Raw genomic sequence first — 23,136 nt, 5'->3', positions numbered from 1 at the left:
CTTTCTTTGTATTCCCATTGTTCAGCACTGTGCCTGCAACGTAAGAGTTGCTTAATAAATGTTTATTGACTGGGAAAGTCACGTAACCTCTTTAGTGTGAAAAACAAAAAAACAACAAAAAAAAAACTTTTGTCTCTGCTCTTCAGTTTCCTAATCTATGAATTTGGAGATTCGGATTTAAATCTGAATGTGGCTATGATGTAGACTCACAAAAGAAGGGATCAATGACATTTTTTATGGAACTATGTCTTTTGAGTTTATTTTTGCAAAATAAAGAGAAAGCTTTTTTTTTTTTTTTTTTTTTTTAAGTTTGGTTTGAATTCTTGACTCTTAAAAAGTAGCTTTTCCTATATTGGTAAGAATCCTGAATTTGAAGGTATAGGAGCTTTGGGGTCTAGCTTAGCCACTTGCTAGCTCTATGATCTTGGGTAATGTAACCTTTCCTTGACTCACTTTCTTCACCTGCAAAGTGGGATTATGACTCCAGAATTATTGTGAGGATTTGTTGAAACAAATTGCACAAGTCTTATAGTGTATAAATGTCCATCATAATTAAGACATTTGAGTAGAGAGGATAAGAGGTTGCTGTTGGGAGTCAGGAGGCAAAAAAAATATTTATTGAAAGAATGGAGGGAAAGAAAGTAGAAAAGAGTTGTAGAAGTGAAAGCAGGAAACCAAAGGGAGAGAAAGGTGCCATTTGAAGAATGATTTGATGTAACTCAGATCACAGGGGCTCCTTTAACTTGGGTAGGCTGAACCCCTAGAACAGTTCCTCCTTCCAATCCCATTCCACTGACTGTTCCTTCACTTGACCAAGACCTAGGTTATCTGTATTGGGATAGAGATGCTATTTGCCATAGGATAGGGAAGGGGGAGTGTTAGAAATGTTAAACTTCCCACAGGCTAGCCCTGGGATCCTCCCACCCCTGTCCCAGAATGAAAACGCAACCCAGCCATTTTGTGTAGAGGGGTTTATGCTGCTTTACAAAATAGCCCAAACCTGAGGAGTATGCTCTCATTCCAAGCAGCCAGCCTACCCACCAGGCAAGTAGCTCTGAGTTGGGGAGAATTTCTTGTCTTCACCTGTCATGTCTCTTTAGCTTTACATGGTCCAGCTACAACTTGGTCTGAAGCTTCTGTTCCATCCTCTACTTGGAATTCCTTTCATCTGCAAAGTCTCAGCCTCACCCCCAAAGAGATGCTGAGCTTCTCCACCCCAAAATTCCCTTCTAGACTAAATAGCTGTCTCCCTCTTGAAATGCACTGGTCCTTTGCCTCTCTGAAGTTGCTTCTCACCTTTGAGAGCAGCCCCCATAACCCTTGTAGTTGGAAATCAAAGGTCACAGCTGGCAGTACAATGAAGAGGGAAAATTTAGGGGTCCTAGGTCTGCCCTTACCCTTTATACACCCCAAATGGGTTGTGGGGAGAATCAGGAGAAGCATAGGGTAACATACAAACCCAGCCCCATTTCCTTCCCCCAACTTTCATGCCCCTAAACACAAGCAGATACATGGCCACACACATCCACATACATATGCACAAGCATGTAACCATGGCATGGTGGGGGGTGGTATCTGCACTAACCAGATCTCACACAGCAAAAAAACAAACACCTTGCCCCCACAAATAAATAAAAAAATAAAGAGGTACATGCCCCCCATCCCCCTGGGGACTGGCTTTCCCCCTGCCACCAAAACAAAACAGCCTTTGTCCACTTCAGTCCCAGTCCTATCGAGGCCCCTATAGGGCTTGGGTCTTTAGCTCAACAGGCTCCCCAGTGACCTCTGGTTGCCCATCAGAGTCATTGGGCCTGATACCCTTGAGGATAGTTAGTCTCTCTGACACACTCTTGATCCGGGGAAAGAGGAGGAAGTCATAGAGGAGGCCACCTAGAGATCCCCCGATGATCGGTCCTACCCAGTACACCTGTAAGTAGAGGAAACAAAGTGTGATCCAAGAAGGGGAGGACAGTAGAGAAGAGAGGTCACTCTCCCAAACCCTAATCCAACAGACATTCTGTAATGTAGACCCTCTGGGATTAGGGTGTGAAACTGGACGTGACCTAAATGGAACCACTTTTTCCCCCCTAGACACTCCATTGTTCTTCAAAACCCAGCTTAAGATGCTTCAGCAGCACTGTCCCTTCCAGTTGTCCCAGAATCTCTGGGGAGAGAAGAGGATAATACGAGCAAGCTGAGAGTTTTCTCACTTTATATTCCAGAGACTGTCAGATCCTTTTATATCTTACTCCCATAAGGAGGTCACCATCTTCACATAGAGAAACTGAGATCAGAGAGGCCATGTTTCCTTTCCTTCTTTAAGCCTTATCATTTCAGCATTTATGTATGTTTGTAAATTTATATTTTCATGCTGAAAACTTTTTTCGTTTGTGTATGTTATATTCCCCAAAAGACCATTAATTCTTTGAAGATAAGGAAACATTTTCTTCATCTTTAGTTGTATCTCTGTTGTTTCTCAGTACATAGTTGGCCACATAGTGGCCTGAGGGGCAGCTTGTGTGAAAAGAGGACTAAGTTGATGGTCAGATCCTATATTCATTTCCTTGACTTGCCACCAAATACTTATGTAACTTTAGGTACAATATATATGTCCTCTCTTACTCTAGTGTCCTTATCAGTGAAATAAGAGGTCTGCACTAAAGTTTGGACTAACTCCAAATCTGTGAACCAAATTTTAAAGCATGTATTTAACTTTCATTATAAGAGAAAGATTAGATTGGTAATGTTTACAAATGGACAGTCCCTCTCAGAGGCCTGCTCAGGTGAGGCTGCTGGTGGGAACTAAACTCTGCATCCCTGGACCTTACCCACCTCCGTGTACTGGACTTGTCTGTCCCTCTCCCTTACCCAGTGGTTGCTGAAGTTCCTGGTGAGGATAGCAGGAGCAAAGGATCGAGCAGGGTTCATGCCTGCACCTGTATAATACATCTGCAAGAGACACGGCTGTAATAGAAACCCCCATAATCTCCCCTCCACCACCACCCCACCACCATTTATCCCCACTCTGATTTGATTGAGTTTCCCTATAGCTGACAAAGTGAGGGTGAGATGGGGACAAGGCAGCTGTTCTGAGGGAATTGAGAGTGATGGTCACTGTTCAGGTTATTGGAGTCAAACCTGGTGACCTATATAACCTGAAAGTCAGCATACCTCCATTGCCCCTGTTTAATGGACCCCTATTAGAGATGTAAAATGAGGTATACTTGTTTCCTCCCCCCCAGGTCAAGAAATCAATATGTGGACTTGTAGGAGATTTCCAAATTCAGAAAGTTCTTCTGGGGATTGGGAAGGTTTCGGGGCCCTGGCCATCCTTGAGCATGGGGTTTTCCTTACCCCACCCACAGCTTACCCCAAACAGGTGCCCCAAGGTGAGAGAGACACCAATAGCTAATGCCACAGAACCCAAGCGTCCATTCCTCCTCTCATCAAACGTGGCAAAGATGCAGAGCACAAACTGAAGGGTCAGGAAGATCTCCACGATAGTGGCCTGACCCACACTCACCCCAGGGTGTAGCTGGGCAGGGAGAAGAGAGGAGATCTGTTGTGAAGGGCCCAGCAGCACTGCCCCACCCCCCACCCCACCCCCCTTGGAAAGAATGTTAATAATAGTTTGCATCCTCCCAGGGGATGATGGAGGCTATGAACCACTCAGATACTAGTATTCATGATTTTATTTTAGCTTCAACAATACTCCAGAGGGGATGCATGGATATAATTATGCCCGCTTATCACTGAAATCCAAAGCTACAAAACAAGCTAGGAGTAATGTTGGTCCCAGGGTTCCTGTACCATACTCTGCTCTAGCTGCTGGTGAAGAAACATGACCTTTTCTCTCCACAACCCCGTCCAAACTTCCCGACTGAGGCTCCTCTCCCCTCTGCACCCCAGCTTCCCCAGCCAAAGGCAAGGACTGTGGATCTCTAGGTGCCCTTACAGCTCCTTGTGGCCATTACCGTGTTGAGCGCCAGGTTCCCACGGACAGCTGCGGGGGTGACACTGTACAGCACAGCAGCCCCAGCCACAGCCCCCAGCAACTGGGCTACAATGTAGCAGAGGGCCCGGAGTAGGGACATCTGGGAGCCCACGAGGAAAGCGAAGGTGACGGCTGGGTTGACATGGGCTCCGCTGACATGGCCTACTGCCTGCACCAACGTGGCCAGGGCCAGTCCAAAGGCCACAGCCACCTGTAGGACGTGTATAGGGCCGGGGGTCCAGCGTAGGGAGGCTCCCAGCCCAAAGAAGACATAAAAGAGGGTGGCGAAAAATTCGGCAAAAATGGCCCTCCAGAAGGAGGCTGAGCGAAGTTCCCACATTGCAAGGGGGGAATGGGGGGAACAGGGGAGATACAATTCCTGGGTCCCTGCTACCCCCCTGGCCTGGCCCCACTGGACAGCTTCCTTTATAGAAGAGCTCTTAATCCATGGGGAGGGGCAGACAAAAGGCTGCTGGCCCAGCCTCTTAACCCCATCACTGCTGAGGAGGGACGGACCCACTGTCCACCCTTTATAAAGCTGCTTCCTTCTCTTCCCCTCCCCCCCTCCTCCCAGTGGAGAGATGAGGAGAATCAACAGAGAAGGGTTGGGGATTGGGGAGATTCAGGGAAAGGGAGGGAAGACGGGAGTTTTGGGCCTTGAATTGGAGGTTCAAGGCCCTAAACTGATGTCAGATGGATGAACGCTGCTAAATTCTGCTTGTGATATGAAAGTCAGGCTCAGGGGAAATACTTGGGGTCAAAGGCAGTGTTCTTGGGGGCCTCAGGGTTACTCTGAGTCAGCCAGCTTCAGAAAATGGGGGTGAGAATTGGGGGATGGCGGGAGGGTGTCTAAAGGAGTGAATTGCCCCATCCAGGAGGATTAGAGGATCCACTGTTATTGGCTGGCCAAGGCTGGAATCTGTGAACCCTGCAGGCCTGGGGCAGAATGATTTTTGCTGTGTATGGTCTTTCTCTGAGCTGCTTCTGAGCTGATCTGCTTCTGCCCCCTCCATTCCAAACCTCAGCCTGGCCTCTAGCACCATGGGGGTGCTTTTCAGGGGGAGGAAATAGAGTCAGGGCAGGTTCTGCCAGAGGTGAAATGTTGGTAATTTTTCCTTAAAAGCAACATATTTTTCCTCTATCCTAACTCAAGACTTCAATAATACTAGGTGGTGGAAGGAGGGAAACTGAGTCACAATACTGTAGAAGGATCTAGAGGTCACCTAGAAAAACAAATTGTGAACACCAGATCCAGACAGTGCTATACTACCTACATTCTAAGGAAGGGCTCTGGGGGTGGTTTGGGGAGCAGGTTGGTCAAGGGGAGAGAGATGGGATAGGAGGATACTGGTGGGGGGAGATTCAGAGGGGGGACTTAGGGCATGGTGGTGGGTGCTGTGTGGCAATAGAGGTAGAGGAGTGGGACATATTGGCAGCCTCCACCATTTTCACATCATGACAGGTTACACAGATGACAAGCTTTTTCCATGAAGCTCCTGATGAGAAGAGAAATTCAAAGGAGGGGCCTGCAAGAATGGCACCGAGGATGGGTACTATCCAGCATACCTGTCAGGAGAAGAGAAGAGATGGTTGGGATTTACACAATCACATTGAATTGTTAATTCCTTGAGAGCCCAGCATGATCTGGCCCTTTCTTTTCTTCCCTCACATTTAGTTCAGTGCCTGGCACTAGTAGGATTCTTCTTGACTTGATGTATGGAGGTTAGGACCAAGCTAATCTAATCCACTATGGGAAAAGGGATGGGAGAGTCATGAATGACACACAAGATCTCGAAGGTAAGCCAATACACTGGGACAAAGGTGAGGGGGAAAGAATAGAGAATTCCCAGAGAAAGAGCTCATTAGAGATACCAGAATCCTTCTATGAAATGGAAAGGATTATTGAGTTTGAGGGCCAGAGGAGCAGTATGATGCAATGGAAAAAAGTGAGCTTATTCGTTCAAAGGAGAAGGCTAGAAACATTTATATGTCACCCCCTATGTGCCAGGCGCTATGCTAAGTGCTTTACAAATATCTGATCCTCACCACAACCTTGTGAGGTTGGTGCTATTATAATCCCCCTTTTACAGTTGAGGAAACTAAAACAAGCAGAAGTTAAGGGATTTGCGCAAGGACACATAGTGAATGTCTGGGCAACATTTGAACTCAGGCCTCCCTAACATGCTGTTTAATAATCCACTGTTACTACAATAAGCATTTTGACTTAAATGGGTGTCATCTGGGGGAAATGGATGAGATGGCATCTAAGGTCCCTACCATCTCTAAGTCTATGATCCTATGGTCCTGTAAGGGACCAAGTGACCTTGTGAAGGTCACATCACTCCTTGGAACCTCTCCAAGAGACAGGATCCCTAAACCCTAATTTTGTACCCCACTGCTCTGCTTCAAGCACCCATGCTCTTAGGTCTTCTCACCCAGTGATGGTCTCAGAACCTAGTCACCACAGCAGGTCCCAGAGACCTGGTGGGATTCATGCTGCCTCCAGAAAATGGCCCTGCACAAAACCAGTAACAGAAAGATGTAAGTCTCCTGCTTTGACAAAGAATATGGAGGTGGCTGGAGACTCCAGTCTTTCTGGCCCCAAAGGAGAATGGGCAGATTTATCCTTTGCGTGTTGTCAACCTCTCCTTTTTTATTCTCTATCAAGCATTAACAAGAACTCTAGAGCTTGATCACTGTACCCTAAAGCCACTCCTCCCATCAGCCTCCATGCTCAATTATATATTCTTCTTTTCAAAAGGCATCAGATAATAACCAAATTCAGCCTTAGGGGGGAAAAAAGGCAAAAAGAATAAAAAGAAAAAAAAAAAAAAAAACCTTTCCCTCTCCTCTTTGTTAAGGTGAAGGACCAGGTGTGTGTAATATTTGCATATACCGTCAGAGATAGTTGCTGTGTTGGCTGGTTTTACTGAAATGCTTTTTTTTTTTCCTTCTTTCTTTTATGTCTATTACATGGGATGGCTTATTGAGATTGGGGGAGGAATGAAGACAATAATAAAACAATAAATCAAATAAAAATAAGATCTAAAAACATCATTAGAACTGCAGACTCAAAAGCTCACACAGGCGTTCATTTGAAATTATTGCATATAATTGCATATTGTTTGCATTTTTATTTTTTTCACAGGTTAACTCTATTAAGAACAAGATCAACTTTCTCATTAAGTTGTACTTAGACTCCTCTAAAGGTCCTAAAAGTAGGAAGAAGTATGAAAATGGGGATCCTTTTACCACAGCTAATGTCCATCGCCACTGAAAACCCCACACCAGACTGCCCAGCCCACCTATCTCTGTTGTTCCTGTCAGTAACAGCAAATATAGTGAGAATTAGCTGGAAAGTGAAGAAAAATTTCATACCCAGTGCTTGACTTGCATGATTTCCACTGCTTATTTGAAGGAGACCAAGAATGTTCAGAATTAGGAAACTAGGACATATATGTGTATGTGTGTATTTGGGTATATGGTTTCTTTATCCTAAATTCCAAATTTTGTGCTCCAAGGACCCCCCTCCATAGACAACCTGAAGGTAATTTGTCAAAGACGTTGACTACAGAAATTTTTTTTAGATAAATACTTATTTATGCATGAATATGCTGTTTAATAATTTTTTAAAAGATCTTTTCTTATTCCTTTCTCTCTTCCCTTTTTCCCCATCCAGGTCTCTCAAACCCTGCACATCCCTTCTGCCCTGCTTGTTACTAGTTAATAGGGAATGGAACAGGGAAGAGACTGCAATTCACCCTGGTTACAACTGAATTACAGCAGTCTGGGGCAATACCAGGTAGAAAATGGAAGAGGCCAGAATGGCACCTGTGCTTTGTGCCAGTATGAAGGCAGCTCCCCGAAACAGATCAAGCTGGCAGGCACAAAGCAGTGCCAAGGTCAGAGCTGGGTTAGTTTGAGCTCCACTGACCTTCCCCAAAATCTGCACTAGGGCCACTACCACCAGCTCTCCTGCCACCAGACCTCCTGTAAGGGATCTGGGGAACAGACCCCCTGCTAGGGCAAGAGGCCCCAAGCACTACCCCTGCAAAGATTAGGGTTCCCAAGCCTTCAGCCAACACTGCCTTGCAGAACTTCCTGCTTCTCAGATGCTAGGAAAGAGATGTATAGCTATTCAGTTAATGCATTATGGTGGGTGGCCAGAGAAAGTGATATCACCATGCTGGATCCAAACTTAAAAATGGAGAAAACCAGGGAAGTTTGTGCTCTCTAAAACAAGTCTTTTGTGTTTGACACTCTAGGGAATTCTATGGACTCCACCTGAAGTAATGTTTTTAAACATAAAATATACAAAATTTCAAAGAAAATTAATTCTATTAAAATATAATTATAAAACTATTAAAACAAAAACAAGTTTACAGACCCCAAGTTAAGAATCTTTGCTTTATGAGAAGGATAGAATCACTGGGAAAAGGCTAGATGTCCCTTTGTCTCACTCCCCCAACACACTCAGACTATCATTCTGCCTTTGACGTTTGGGGTCTCTCTGTTGGTCTCTCTTCTCCAAAACAAAGAATCTTCTTTTATGAGTAATTGGTCTAGCAATCAGTAGATTGGGGAAGTTGGAAGCCAAGTACTTCAGATACTACAGTCAGAGATAGATGGGTAGACAGACAAGTCTGAGCTATACATCATCTCTGACACTAATTTATGCCCTTTCCTTCAGCCAATGGAAAAGAACCATATTGTCCCCCTTCATCACAATCTCCTAGCCCCCTCCTCTTGCTTCAATTTTTCTTACTTCCCCAGGACACTGTTGCTTCTTTCCCCACAAATCTTACCCCTCCCTCCTTTAACCTGTCAGCCCCCAACTCTCCTGGGCGAATTTGAAGAATGATCTCTAAGGGAGAATTGGAAAAAGAGCTCTACCTAATCTTCTCTATCCCTTTTTTGAAGCTGATTATTTGGTGATAAAATAGACCTTGAAGGGCCATCCCTTCTCACCAACAACGTGCATCTGAGTAAGTCCCAGGGCCACATTAATAACTGACTAGCCACCTGAATCTAAAAGTGAAAAGGTTAAAAAAAAAGCAATAGAGGTAATAAGTATGTGATGGTCTATAAAGCTTGCCAAAGTAATTTCTTTTTCATCCCATAAAGGACTGAAAAACATTGCAGAAGTAGGGAGTAGATGAGAGATGAGTAGTGTGTCTGTTTGTGTGAACCTCCCCAGTGCCCAGATGAATGATTATAGGAACTTAACATTTATATGCGTAGCACTTCAAAGTTTCCCAAGAACATTACATTTGTTACCTTAATTAATTAGGTAGGTTGTATAGGTGTTATAAGCCGTTTTGTTGTTTTGTATGCAATTGATGTTAAGTAATTTGCTCAGGATCACATATTGAGTAAGTATTTGAGACTGGATTTGAAATCAGGTCTTCCTAACTTCAATACATGCAAAGATAGCTTTTAACATTCGTTCTTGCAAAATCATATTTTACATTTTCTCCCTCTCTTAGACAGCAAATAATCCAATATGAATTTAAATACATCATTCCTTTTTTTATAGTTAAGAATACTGAGGGTCAGGAAGATTAAGGTAATTGTATTAAGTAGAAGAGGCAAGATCCAAACCTCGAATCTACTGATTCCATGATCATCTAATCATCCTTCCTAGTAGACTTTAAATAAGGCAGAGCAAGCATGAACTGATACTGTCATGACAAGAGTGCTGGACTTAAAATCAAAAAACCTGTTTCTATCACTTCAGAGATGGACAACCTTGGGCCTCTCTGGCCATTATTTCATCTCTAAAAGGATTAAGCAAAATGCTTTCTAAAACCCTTTTTAAAAATATCTCTAGTCCATTTATGTTTTAGGAGTTGATATGGGGGTATAAGTGAGAGTGAATGTATAAATTGGTCAGACTATATCCACCAAGCAGATTAGGAAAATTTCTTTTAGGTTGCTTGATAAAGTGGGTCAGGATATCTCCCAAAGTATACAATATCCCACTTTATGCAAATGACCCCATTGGTTTCAAAGGTCAGGATAGTCTATCTGAGGCTGATCCCTCCTTAAGAACCAATTTACATTAAGAAAGACAATCGACATCCTTCAGAGAAGCTAGAGATGGGAAGGACAAGAGCCAATGGGATATTGCTTTTGAATAAAGGGACCCTCTGTCCATACCAGGTTCCCTCCCCTATGATCTGCAGCTCAGCTCTGGGTCCATGGGATGCCAACTCAGCATAGCAACATAATCCCATTGTGTGAATGGCTTTAGTGGGACAAAGGCCCCAATTTAGTATCTGTCCAACCCGGATCAACCCTGGCCTTCCTAGTAACTCTGGGTCACCTCCTTTCTCTTTTCCCTTTCTCTGATGATGCTTTGCTGACTGCTGGCAAAGTCCAGAACAATCTCCAGGCTACATGTTGTGAGGGAATAACTCAGGTTGGAAGGGAACAACATTTATAGATATTCCCCAGCTTTTGCTACCCTGAATTTTTACCCTGTGCCCCAGAGTTGTTTGGGGAAGTTTGAGTGTTGTTTCTCTCTGTATAAAGTATTCCTTCACATTATGCCCCTACTTTTAACTCCTGACCTATTAGGATCCTATTCATTGTTCTAACAGCGTCAAATGTTTAAATGTTTTACTTGTATTCAGAGAACTATGCTGAGTACTGTGGGGAGATTCTAACTGAAGTTCATATCCTAGTAGTGGAATATTCTGGGCCATATCTTATTCAGGCTGGTTCAGTGTTTTATACTCAGGATTAAAAAGAATATTCAGCAAGGACATAGCATTAGTACAAATAGGCATAGCTATCCACATTTGTCACAAGGGACATATTCAGTCAGAAGGGTATGTTGAATATGTTGAGTTGCATGGCAATGGGAAGTCTGTCAAGTCAGAGGCATTTCCAACTCTTTGTGTGCTGGGCTTTTAGATATATGTAACCAGGAAGCTGCAATAAGGGTTCAAACCTTAGTTCCCAGATCTTTAAAAGTGTCAAAAATCTTTTTTTTTTTTTTTTGTGAAAAAAAACTAGTCCACCCTATATAGAATAGATGTTGTTCCTATCACATCCCACCACTTGGTGGCGAGAGGTTAAAACTCTTTTCAAGAATTTTCCATCACATAAATGGCCATAGGGCCATTGCAAATCAATCCCAGTGTGGGGGAATGTGAGAAGCCTGACATAGGCAGCATTGGCAGAGGACATTAGTATAGGTAAAAGAATAATAAAACCAAAAAGATAGCAAAAAAGACAATAAGCAATGTAATGATCTCTTGATGGATTCTAGTACTGAACTGATCAAATATAGAAGAGAGAACAAAGACCAGAAATCTCAGAATTTGATTCCTTTTGGGATCTGAGCCTCAGATCTTAATAATCTGGTTTATGTGTCAGTGTTGTCAAAAGGCAATTTACAGTGGTAAGCTGGTAAAATTAGCAATAACAGCACCAGGAATATCTAATGTTCAGAATAACTAGAAATAAGAATACATTTTTTGGGGGGGAGGCGTCTGTTTTGAGAAAGACAAAAATTAGCCAAGGCCATAGTATAATTGATGACACTTCTGAAGTAGTCACCTGTCTTCATCACAGGTCAGTATCTTCTGTAGTAAGATAGCTAGAAGATTATTACCTTCTGTCCCAGGGCAAAGGTTGATATTGATCTACCCAGGTAGATGTTCCCCAGCCTGCTAGACAAAATAAAGTACAATGACAAGGAAGCACAGGAGGGTGATATAATAATAACAGTAACAGTAAGATTATAGATTTGGAGGCAGTTGGGTGGTGCAGTAGAGAGAGTGCTGGTCCTGGAGTCCGGAAGACTCATTTTCCTGAATTCAAATCTGACACTAGTTGTATAATCCTAGGCAAGTCACTTAACCTGTTTCCCTCAGTTTCCTCCTTATTGAAATGAGCTGGAGCAGAAAATGACAAATCATTCCAGTATCTTTACCAAGCAAAGTCTAAATGGAGTTATGAAGAGTTGGATGTGACTGAAAAAAATGACAGAACAACAACAAACTAGCATTTGTACAAAACTTTATGGTTTACACAGAACTTTACAAATATCTCATTGTAGTTTTATACTAAGATTGATAGGTGCTATTTTATCTCATTTTTTGGATAAGGAAACTGAGGTTGTCAGAGGTAAAGCAATTTGCCCAAAGTCTCAGAATTAGTAAGTATCTGAGGCTGGTTTTGAACTCAAACTCAAAAACTATGCAGAAATTGACTTGCTGCTGTGATATTCTTAGAAAGGAAAACACAATATATTAGGACAGCTTTGGAAGTTACAAGTAGAACTTATCATAGATTTAAAAATAAGTGTAAGCTAACTGTATATAATAAAGATTATTTCATGTATAACCTTTTTTTCTACTTATGAAAATGCCTGTTTGTTAATTTCAGAATAAAAACAAATTTAAAAAAGAACTTTTAAATAATTCTTCCTCTTGACTCCCAAGCCTTTTCTGAGGAGTATTCCATGTCATCCTGGAAAAAGAAGACTTTTATGTCTCAGGTTTCCAACCTGTTTTTGTGCTACAGAGAATCCAATGAAACCTATGGATGCCTTTTCAGAATAATGTTTTCAAATGCATAAGATAAAACACAAAGAAAAACACTCATATTAAAATACAGTTTTCAAATTTTTTTTTTTAATTTTTGTTGGTGGTTTTTTTTTTTTTTTTTTTTAAGAGAAAATACTATTGCTTTGAGCCACATCCAGTCTTCATAGATCTCTCTCTGGATATGGATGGCTCTTTCCATTACATGTGTATTGGAATTGCTTTGCATCACTTCATTAAATTAAAAAAAAAAAAAGGTTGGGGCAGCTACTTGGTGTAGTGGATAGAGCACCAGTCCTTAAGCCAGGAGGATCTGAATTCAAATCTAGTCTCAGACATGTAATACTTCCTGGCTGTGTGACCCTGGGCAAGTCACTTAATCCCAATTGCCTCAGGGAAAAAAAAATTACAAACTCCCAGTCAAGAATCCCTGCTCTTTAGCAACCACTGGACTAATTTCATTGGATCAGTGGGGGCCTGCTTTCTGTCCTGGTGAAAGGATGCTCTCTTATATCTGCCTGAGTCTTCTGAAGACTTTTCAAGAGCTCTGTGCCTTGGGGAGAAAGCCTGAGCCCCTCATGAAGAGGCTGATCTTCAGGAAGACTGTTACTATCTGCAAATTACTACCCTATCTTTAGGGCTAAAAGACTGCCAGAGTCCTGAGCAGCCTTGACAGCTTGGAGCCCTTGAGGACATGGTTAAGGCACATGGTTAAGGCACTGAAAGAGAAAACTGAATTGAAAAAAGGAAGTATATCTTTCTGGTGATGAGCCAAAAAAAATGTATTTAGATGGGCAAAATCCTTAACCGATGAGCCTTAACCTGTTGATGAGAAGAACTTGGGGAGGAGGATGGGATGGATTAAAAATGACAACCTAAAGCAGAGCCACTTCAGCTCCAGCTCCACAATCAAACCCTGCCACAGTCCCCTGGAATGGCTTCATCTATTGCAGCAGTTAAACTCAATCCCCAATCTCATCCTCTGCCTTGGACTGAGCTTCCCAATTTCATTTGCAGTAGTTCAGGAACCCGTCTCTACTAAGTCTCCCAAGGAAGAGAAAGCATCATGAAAAACAGTGAATCAAGAATTCTTGAGCTTTTTGCACATCCTAAACTTCTCTGGAAGTCTGTTGAAGCCTACAGACCTTTTCTCCAAAAAATGTTTTTAAATGTACAAAATAAAACACATTAGAATCCAAAGGAAACCAATGATACTGAATTATAATTAACAAAATTATTTTTTTTTAAAAGTTTGTGGATCTCTAAGTTAAGAATCCCTGTTGGAAGGTGGATTTCAGAAAATCCTGGAAAGACTTACATGAACTGATGCTGAATAAAGTAAGAAGAATCAGGAAAACATTGTATTATATGATGATCAGTTATGATAGGTTTAATTCTTCTCAACAATGCACTGATCCAATTCCAAGGGACTAGTGATGGAAAATTCTATCCACAAATAAAGAACTATAAAGTCTGAATTCAGATCAAAGCATACTATTTTCACTTTTTTTGCTTTGTTTTTAGTTTTTGTCCTTTCTTGTGGTTTTCCCCTTTTGTTCTGATTCTTCTTTTACAACATGACCAATGTGAAAATATGTTTAACATGGATGTATATGTATAACATACCAAATTGCTTATTGTCTTGGGCAGGAAAGAAGGAAGGGCAAGAGAGAAAAAAAATTGGAACTCAAAATCTTACAAAGCTGAATATTGAAAATAATCTTTACATGTAACTGGAAAAATAAAATACTATTAAATAAAAAAAGAAAAGAAAAAAAGAATCTCTTAAAAAAAAAGGAGAGAGAAGTAGTGATATTGGTAGCAATCTGACATTACCTAATAAACTTTACAGTCAATCAGTCAGTCAACTAGCATTTATTAAGTACCTATTACATGCCAGGTACTGTGTTAAATGTTAGGATACAAAGAAAGGCAACAAGGACTTCAGTCTAGTGGAAGTAGACAATATGCAAACAACTTTGTACAAACAAGCTATACAAAAGGATAAATGGCAGGGTAATTTCAGAAGGAAAGGATGAATATTAAGGAGGACTAGGAAAAGCTTCTTGTAGAAGGTGGAATTTTAGTTAATTTTTGAAGGAAGGCAGAGATGAGGGGAGAGAGTATTCTAGACACATGGGCCAGCCACTGAAAACTCCAGGAATTAGGAGCACATAGAACCTCAGTTTAATGGATACCATTAGACTGGTAGCTCCTTGAGGGTGGATACAGTTTTTTGCCTTTTTTTGTGTCTCCAGCACATAATGGTGTATAATAAATGTTTATTGATTCTGACTCCATCTTAATGCATATTTCTAAATAATGAGAAGGGAGAGCAGCTAGATAGTTTGATGGATAGAATGCTGGGTCAGGAGTCAGGAAGACCTGGGTTATAGCAGCCTCAGATACTTACTAAATGGCAAACCCCTCTACTATCTTTGACAATAAAATTCCATAAACAGTATGGTCTATGGGATCACTAAAAGTTGGATATGATTGAACAACAATATAATAAAAATGGGGATATTTCCACATCCTGGCCAGTTAACATTGTTTTGTTCATGTGAATATAGTACAAGTTTATTGCTTATGTGACAAACTCAACAATCTGAAACACTGAGAACCTAGTAGTAAGCCAGAAAAGGGTGGGTGGAGAAGCTTCTGAGCAGTCAAAGCAGGTCTTCTAAGATCCTTAAGAACTTTATTAATTGGAAAGGTGCTTTATTCATAATTAATAATACATTAGATTTGGAAACTAAAAGATCATTGATAACTTTGTTGAAAGTGATTTCAGTGGAATGATAAGATCAGAAGTCAGATTGAAAAGGGTTAAGGAGAGAGTGAAAGAAGAGTAAGTAGAAGTAACTATTATAGATGGTCTCTGAGGAGTTTGCTACAAAGAGCAGAAGAGGTATAGGACTAATAGAGTGGATGTAAGGATCAAGTGAGGGTTTTTTTTCAAGACTTGGGCATGTTATTGTTGGTGGAGTTGTGAATGAATCCAACCATTCTGGAGAGTAGTTTGGAACTATGCTCAAAAAGTTATCAAACTGTGCATACCCTTTGATCCAGCAGTGTTACTAGTGGGTTTATATCCCAAAGAGATCATAAAGAAGGGAAAGGGACCTGTATGTGCACGAATGTTTGTAGCCCTCTTTGTAGTGGCTAGAAACTGGAAACTGAGTGGATGCCCATCAGTTGGAGAATGGCTGAATAAATTGTGGTATATGAATATTATGGAATATTACTGTTCTGTAAGAAATAACCAACAGAATGATTTCAGAAAGGCCTGGAGAGACTTACACGAACTGATGCTGAGTGAAATGAGCAGGACCAGGAGATCATTATATACTTCATCAACAATACTATATATGACCAACTCTGATGGACCGGGCCATCCTCAGCAAGGAGATCAACCAAATCATTTCCAATGGAGCAGTAATGAACTGAACCAGCTACACCCAGAGAAAGAACTCTGGGTGATGACTAAAAACCATTATATTGAATTCCCAATCCCTATATTTATGCCCACCTGCATTTTTGATTTCCTTCACAAGCTAATTGTACAATATTTCAGAATCTGATTCTTTTTGTACAGCAAAATAACGGTTTGGTCATGTATACTTATTGTGTATCTAATTTATATTTTAATATATTTAACATCTACTGGTCATCCTGCCATCTGGGGAAGGGGGTAGGGGGTAAGAGGTGAAAAATTGGAACAAGAGGTTTGGCAATTGTTAATGCTGTAAAGTTACCCATACATATAACCTGTAAATAAAAGGCTATTAAATAAAAAAAAATAAATTAAAAAAAAAGTTAAAAAAAAAAGACTTGGGCATGTTTAATTTGGAACTTTGCCTAAAGAACTTTATAAAACTTTGCATATATTTTAATACAGTAGTCTCACTACTGGGCTTGTATGCCAAAGATATCATAAAAGAGGGAAAGGGACCCACATGTGCAAAAATGTTTGTGTCAGCCTTTTTGGGGGTGGCAAGGCACTGGAAATTAAGTGGATGCCCACCAGTTGGGGAATGGCTGAATAAGTTATGGCATATAAATATTATGAAATATTATTCTACAAGAAATGAGGAACAGACTGAATTGCTTTTTCTTTTCTTTCTTTTTTTTTTTTCTGAGACAATTGGGGTTATGTGACTTGCCCAGGGCCACACAGCTAGAAAGTATTTAGCGTCTGACACCAGATTTGAACTCAGGTCCTTCTGAATTCAGGGCTGGTACTCTATCCACTGTGCCACCTAGCTGCCCCTGGGCAGACTGATTTCAGAAAAGCCTGGAGACTTACATAAATTGATATTGGATGAAGTGAGCAGAACCAAGAGAAAATTATTCATAGTAACAGTAAGATTATGTGATGATCAACTGGGCTCTTCTCAAAAGTGAAATTACAATAGACTTGGGGTTTTTTCACCTTTGGGTCTAATTTTTCTTGCACTATTGAAAAGAATTGCACATATTTACATCTATCAGATTGCTTTCTGTCTTGGGATGGGAGGAGATAAGGGAAGGAGGAAGAAAAATTTGGAACACAAAGTCCTACAAAAACAAATGTTGAAAACTATCTTTTAGGTGTATTTGGAAAAATAAAATACTATTGAAAAGTTTTTAAAAAGAACAACCACCACCACAAAAGACATGGGCATGCTTGAAAGCAGCAGGAAATGAGTGAGTAAAGAGGGAGAGATTGAATATAAATGAAAGAGTAGGGATGAATGAGGAGGCTATCTGTTGGAAGATACTGTTGGAGGCTATCAGATGGAATGGGATTAGCCTTGATAAGAAGATAGGCTACTTCATCATGTGAGACAGGTGACAGAGAAAATGGCAGAAGGCACCTGAATGATAGGAGATTGGGAAGAGGGGAGAAAGGAGCGTTCACAGCAAATGGCCTCAATTTTTTTTTCTGTAAAATATGAAGCAAAATTCTCAACTGAGAGAATAGGGGAAGAGCCATTTGAAGTTTGAGATGGGATGAAAAGGTTTGGAAGAGTCACTAAAGGGAGTGGAATAGTAAGTTGATAAGTAGGATTGCTTGGCAGCAATTGAGGTTATGAAACATGAATTTGAGGTGGACCTAATCCGAACTGATGCATATATTCTCTCTACCATTATTCAGCAGCACATGTGTATTAATATTAATGCAAAAACATTGAATAAAATATTAGCAAAGAGGTTCCCACAACATATTAAAAAGATTATTTTGTTTAGATTTGTACCAAGGCTAGTTCAATATTATTAGGACAATTATGGGCATAATAGACCATATTAATAACAAAGCGATACAAATTAAATGATTGTGTCAACATACAAAAAAAGGCATTTGACAAAATACAGTATCCTTTTATGTTTAAAAACATTAAAAAGCATAGGAATAAATGGATTGGTCTTTAGTAGATACAGATCTCTAGTGACAGGCTATACTAAAACTATATAGCATTATTAATACATATTGCAAGTTTATCCCACTAAAACCTGTAGGTTTCTTATATGAATTTTTTCTTGTTTTATTTATCAAAATGATTTTTTTAATGTATGCCTATGCATTGCCTCTTATTTATTTGAATTATTATTTTCCCCAGTGGCTAGCATTTCCTCTTTGTACATGATATCACTTAATAAATGTGTATTGATTGATCAGCCCTTAGTTTAGATTCAAAATTTAGTCACTGTGGTTTTTAACTTGCTACCTAAACCTTGACCCTTGGCAGGGTGGCAGGCTAGCATGTAGAGAGGAAGATTTTCTTATATCTATTAAGGCACAGCTGATGAAATCATTTGGTTGGTAATAAGTTGTATGTTAACTTGCCCTTGTGATGAATATATCTCCATCTGGTGGACAAAACAAATATTATATTCCTTTATAACTTCCATCTTGCCAGATATATTTTGATTTTAGTTTTGAGTAGGTTGTGAATGACATGACCAATTAAACTGAATGTTACTTTTAATTTCTGTAATTTTTCTGGAAACTTTGTTCTCTCTTCAGATTTTTCATATATTTTTAGAAAAATTTTCCTCTTTGGCATTTCCTCTGTTAGGTTCCCTATACTTTATAGGATGCTTGTGAATGTTTTTGGTTAATAATCCAGCAAGCTGCATATCATTGGTGATGTGTTGCTGATTTGCATGTCGGATAGAATTCCCGAATATTACTTAATTTTTTTTGTATGTTCCTTATTGGTGTGCATTGTGCAGTTATTGACATTTTCATTTATATGAGAATGTTACTTTGCTATGGAACTACATAGTGCTGATTATATGCACATATCTGTTTCATTATCTTTATTTGTTACATAGAGTATGTTTGATTGTTTTTGAGTTATTTACTGAAAACATTTATAATTAAAACTTGAATGAAATGGTTTTAAGAACCCTAGAAATAAATGAATGAAGCATTAATTAAGCACATAGTATGTGCAAAGTATTAATCTAAGAGGTGGAAATACAAATAGAAAAGTAAGACATTTCCTGCCTTCAAGGAGTTCACATTTTAATGGGGGAGACAGCATATATGGAAGGTTTTAGAGGGAAGTCAGATGAAAAGGTCCCATGGTCCTTAGGTAGCAAAGCAGATGGTAATGGAGGTCACTACTATTCCCAAGTCTCTTCTGTTCCTGATACCTCCATTAGTGAACAAGGGGAGATTGTGGTCAAAGTGATAGTGATAGTTTAATTCAAAATTTCTTAAATTGTGGGTAACTGAATGTGGGGGTTGTGAAAAGTTTGGCAATAGTAAAAGATATCAAATTACCTTTTACTGCCACGATTTAATTCTTTATGTCAAAATAAGTACATCGATCTCATTATCATGCATATTTGCTTTTATCTTTAGTAAATGATAAAATTACACATAGAGCAAAATTTTTTTAAATAAATTTCTTTATTAAAAATAAATTATTGGGAGCAACTAAGTGGCACAGTGGACAGAGCACCAGCCCTGAAATCAGGAGGACCTGAGTTCAAATTTGACCTCAGACACTTAACACATGGAGCTGTGTGACCCTGGGCAAGTCACTTAACCCCAATTGACTCAGTAAAAAACAAAAAAGAATAATTTTCTTTACATTTATCAGTAAATGCTTGACTTATATGCTTATTGTCTATGCCTATATACCTGGGATAGCATAAAAATTTCTTGGGCAAAAAGAGCAGAAAAAGTTTAAGAATCCAGGGTTTAACTCTCTTGACATATTCAGCCTCCTGTCTCTCCCTCAGGAAGCCTTGATGCTTCAACCAGGCTGACTTGCCTGCCATGAAAGTGGCAGTTGATTGGTAATTGGTGAGGATGCCACAAGAATTGTTTCCTCAGATGATGGCTGTGAGAACTGGTGATACAAAGAAACAGGAAGAAATTTTTTCATCCTAGGAATAGCCTTGGTTGTGAAAATAAGAACATTATAATAATGATGTGTGACATGGATGAACACCATGAATATAATTGGTGAGGTCATCAATGTCACAAATGGGACATTGTAGGAGCACAAGCAGCCTACCCCAGTTCACATATTTCCTACTGTAAGCTTATAGAAAGCTTGGGTATCACTTTATTAATCGGTTAATTAAGAGAGAGTATAGTAAAAAAGTTTCTTGCCAGGTAGCACTATACTTCCCATTCACCATCCTTGATGTTCATTTCTTTGACATGTGTAAGAAGTCCTCTCAAAATTATGTTTTTTTTCCCTACCCACCAAAGTCTGGACCAAAAATCTTCAAAATTTCGCTGACTGGGATGTAAACTCTAGACTAATTTCTTATTGCTCAGAATTATCAAAAATAGGAAAACCTGTAGCTCTAGGGCCCCACTCCCTAGCTGAGAAATTTCTTAGCATAATTTTTCACAAAGTAACAGGAATTGCCTTAAACTACTACAATTTCCCATTGACAAGATTCCTTCAAAGTAATCCCCTAAACCAACAGGGTTGGCCACAAGAGTTTAGAAACTGCCTCAGGCAGCATTCTTTTTTATTTATTTATTATAGCTTTTTATTTACAAGTTATATGCATGGGTAATTTTATAGCATTGACAATTGCCATACCTTTTGTTTCAATTTTTCTCCTCCTTCCCCCATCCCCTCCTGCCATGGCAGGTTGACCAATACATGTTAAATATGTTAAAGTATAAATTAAATACGATATGTGTATACATGTCCTAACAGTTATTTTGCTATACAAAAAGAATTGAACTTTGAAATAGTGTACTATTAACCTGTGAAGGAAATAAAAAATGCAGACAGACAAAAATAGAGGGATTGGAAATTCTATGTAATGGTTCATAGTCTTCTCCCAGAGTTCTTTCGATGGGTGTAGCTGGTTCAATTCATTACTGATCTATTGGAACTGATTTGGTTCATCTCATTGCTGGAGATGGCCACGTTCATCAGAATCGATCATCATACGGTATTGTTGTTGAAGTATATAATGATCTCCTGGCCCTCCTCGTTTCACTCGGCATCAGTTTGTGTAAGTCTCTCCAGGCCTTTCTGAAATCACCCAGGCAGCATACTCTTTAGTAGCAACTTGGTACAGGGAAATGATGCTGTACTACAAGTAAAAGGAACTAGCTTTGAGTATTGTTTTGAGTACTGTTATGTGACCTTGGGCAACTAATTTTACCTCTTCATTTCCAAAAGGAAGAGATTGGAGTAAATGTTTTTTAAAATCCCTTTCAAACATATAGACATAGCTAACATTTATGTAGCATTTTTAAGGCATATAAAGGGCTTTATTACTCTATTAACTCATTTGTTTTTCACAACAATCCTATGAGGTAGATGCTATAATTACCCTCATTTTACAAATGAGGAAACTTGAGGCAGCACAGCTAAGTATCTAAAGCCAGATTTGAACTTAGGTCTTTCTTACTTCAAGTATCCCATACCAAGTCCATTGTATTACCTAAAATCACAAATCTACATGCCTCTTTTATCAGGTTTTGATCAGCAAATTATGGCCTCTGAACCAAATGGTCTCCCACTTACTTTTGTAGATCCTGAGAGCAATTTTTTTTTATTTTGAAGTAAAATTTTATTGTATTAAAAATGTAAAAATCATTCTTAACTCATAAGCCATAGAAGTCAGCTGGCCAGCATCCCTATTCTATATTTATATGTGACACCCACTTTGGGAATCATTCCCTCAACTCATACACAAAGATTGAGTCTCTTGGATGGGTCATTGGTTCAAAGGTACTCTGTAGAATCTACTTAGTTTTACTAAGCAGCCAACCAAACTTAATTAGCTCAAAACAAAGGCATTAACTAGGAACAGCAGCTATAAAACATATGCTTCAGTTTATTTGGCCATTCTCCAAATGATGGGATCTATTTTATTTCAAATTTTTTAGCTATCACCAAAAAAGCTGCGATAAATATTTTGGAGCATATGGGGACTTTTTTCTAATCAGTGGCTTCTATGGGATATAAGATTTTTAATAGAGTCTCTGGTTCAAAGCATTTTAGTTATTTTATTTGCATAATACAAATTGCTTTCCAAAATGTTTATACCACTTTGAAGACCATGACCAAAAAGACCATGACCAAAAAACCCCTGCATAACATTCTTTAAGAGATTATTAAGGAAAAATGCACTGATATGCCAGAACCAGAGATCAAAATAGTCATTGAAAGAATCCATTGATCACTTCTGGAAAGAGATCTCACAAGGAAAACCTCAATGAACATTGTTGAGAAACTCTAGAACTATAATCTCAAGGAAAAAATACTGTATACTGTCAGAAAAAAAAAATTCAAGTATTGGAGAGCAACAGTCAGGATTACCCAGGATCTAGCAGCTTCTATAATAAAAAAAAATCGGAGGGCTTACAATACTATATTCCAGAAGGCAAAGGATCTCCAGTTACAACTAAGAATCAACTACTCAGTGAGATTGAGTGCTAGGATTCTTACAAGGTGCCAAGTCGGTTGCCTAATTTTAGCATCGTGCTTAGCAGTTCTCTGGTTCACTAATGTGTTTAGTACTTGTTGGAGTTCTACAAGATTCCCAAGTCAGAGAGGAGTGGAGAAGATTCACAAGTCAGAAGCCCACAATCCCACTCTCGGAGGAGGGGTCAACTTTTGAGTTCACACCTCTAAAAGAGCACATAAAAGGACAAGCCCAGTGGGAACACTCTGGGAGATTGAGAAGCCAGGATTCAGAGTTGAGCAAGAGGCTGAAGCTGGAAGAGGCAAAAGACTAGCGGCAAGAGCTCTTGGAACCAAGGAGAGAGATAGGCCTCTAAGAAAACTAACCAAGCTATTTTGAAGGAGACAATAAAGGATCTGAACTTTTAGTTCCTGGCTGCGTTTGAGGTGATTTTTACTTTAAACTGAAACGAAGGATGCCTCCAGAAACTCCCCAAGAAACTTGCTCCGGAGAACATTATATTTTAGAGAAGAGAACATTGCAATTGAGCATCATCTTTCAGGGGAGGAGATTGATTTTCAATTTAGTAATAAACTTTCAATCATTTCTATTGAAAAAAAGCAAAACAAAACAGAAAATTTGATCTTCAAACATGAGACTCAAAAGAAGCATAGAAAGGTTAACAGGGGAAATATATATGTA

General features: G+C 39.6%; 1 protein-coding gene across 1 annotated transcript; it reads right to left on the bottom strand.

Moving 5' to 3' along the window:
* Window positions 1–1,606: 1,606 nt before the first annotated feature.
* Window positions 1,607–4,531, bottom strand: MIP (major intrinsic protein of lens fiber). Its single transcript, XM_003770891.2, has 4 exons — window positions 3,975–4,531; window positions 3,371–3,535; window positions 2,869–2,949; window positions 1,607–1,927 (listed from the first exon to the last, which is right to left on the bottom strand). Exons 1-4 carry the CDS (start codon window positions 4,332–4,334, stop codon window positions 1,742–1,744), a joined length of 792 nt encoding a protein of 263 aa, XP_003770939.1. The 5' UTR covers window positions 4,335–4,531; the 3' UTR covers window positions 1,607–1,741.
* Between the last annotated feature and the right edge of the window lie 18,605 nt (window positions 4,532–23,136).

The sequence above is a fragment of the Sarcophilus harrisii genome, chromosome 5 (assembly GCF_902635505.1).
Source record: "Sarcophilus harrisii chromosome 5, mSarHar1.11, whole genome shotgun sequence".
Lineage (NCBI taxonomy): Eukaryota > Metazoa > Chordata > Mammalia > Dasyuromorphia > Dasyuridae > Sarcophilus > Sarcophilus harrisii.
The sequence above is the reverse complement of the archived record's forward strand: the minus strand, read 5'-3'. Positions and strand labels throughout refer to the sequence as shown.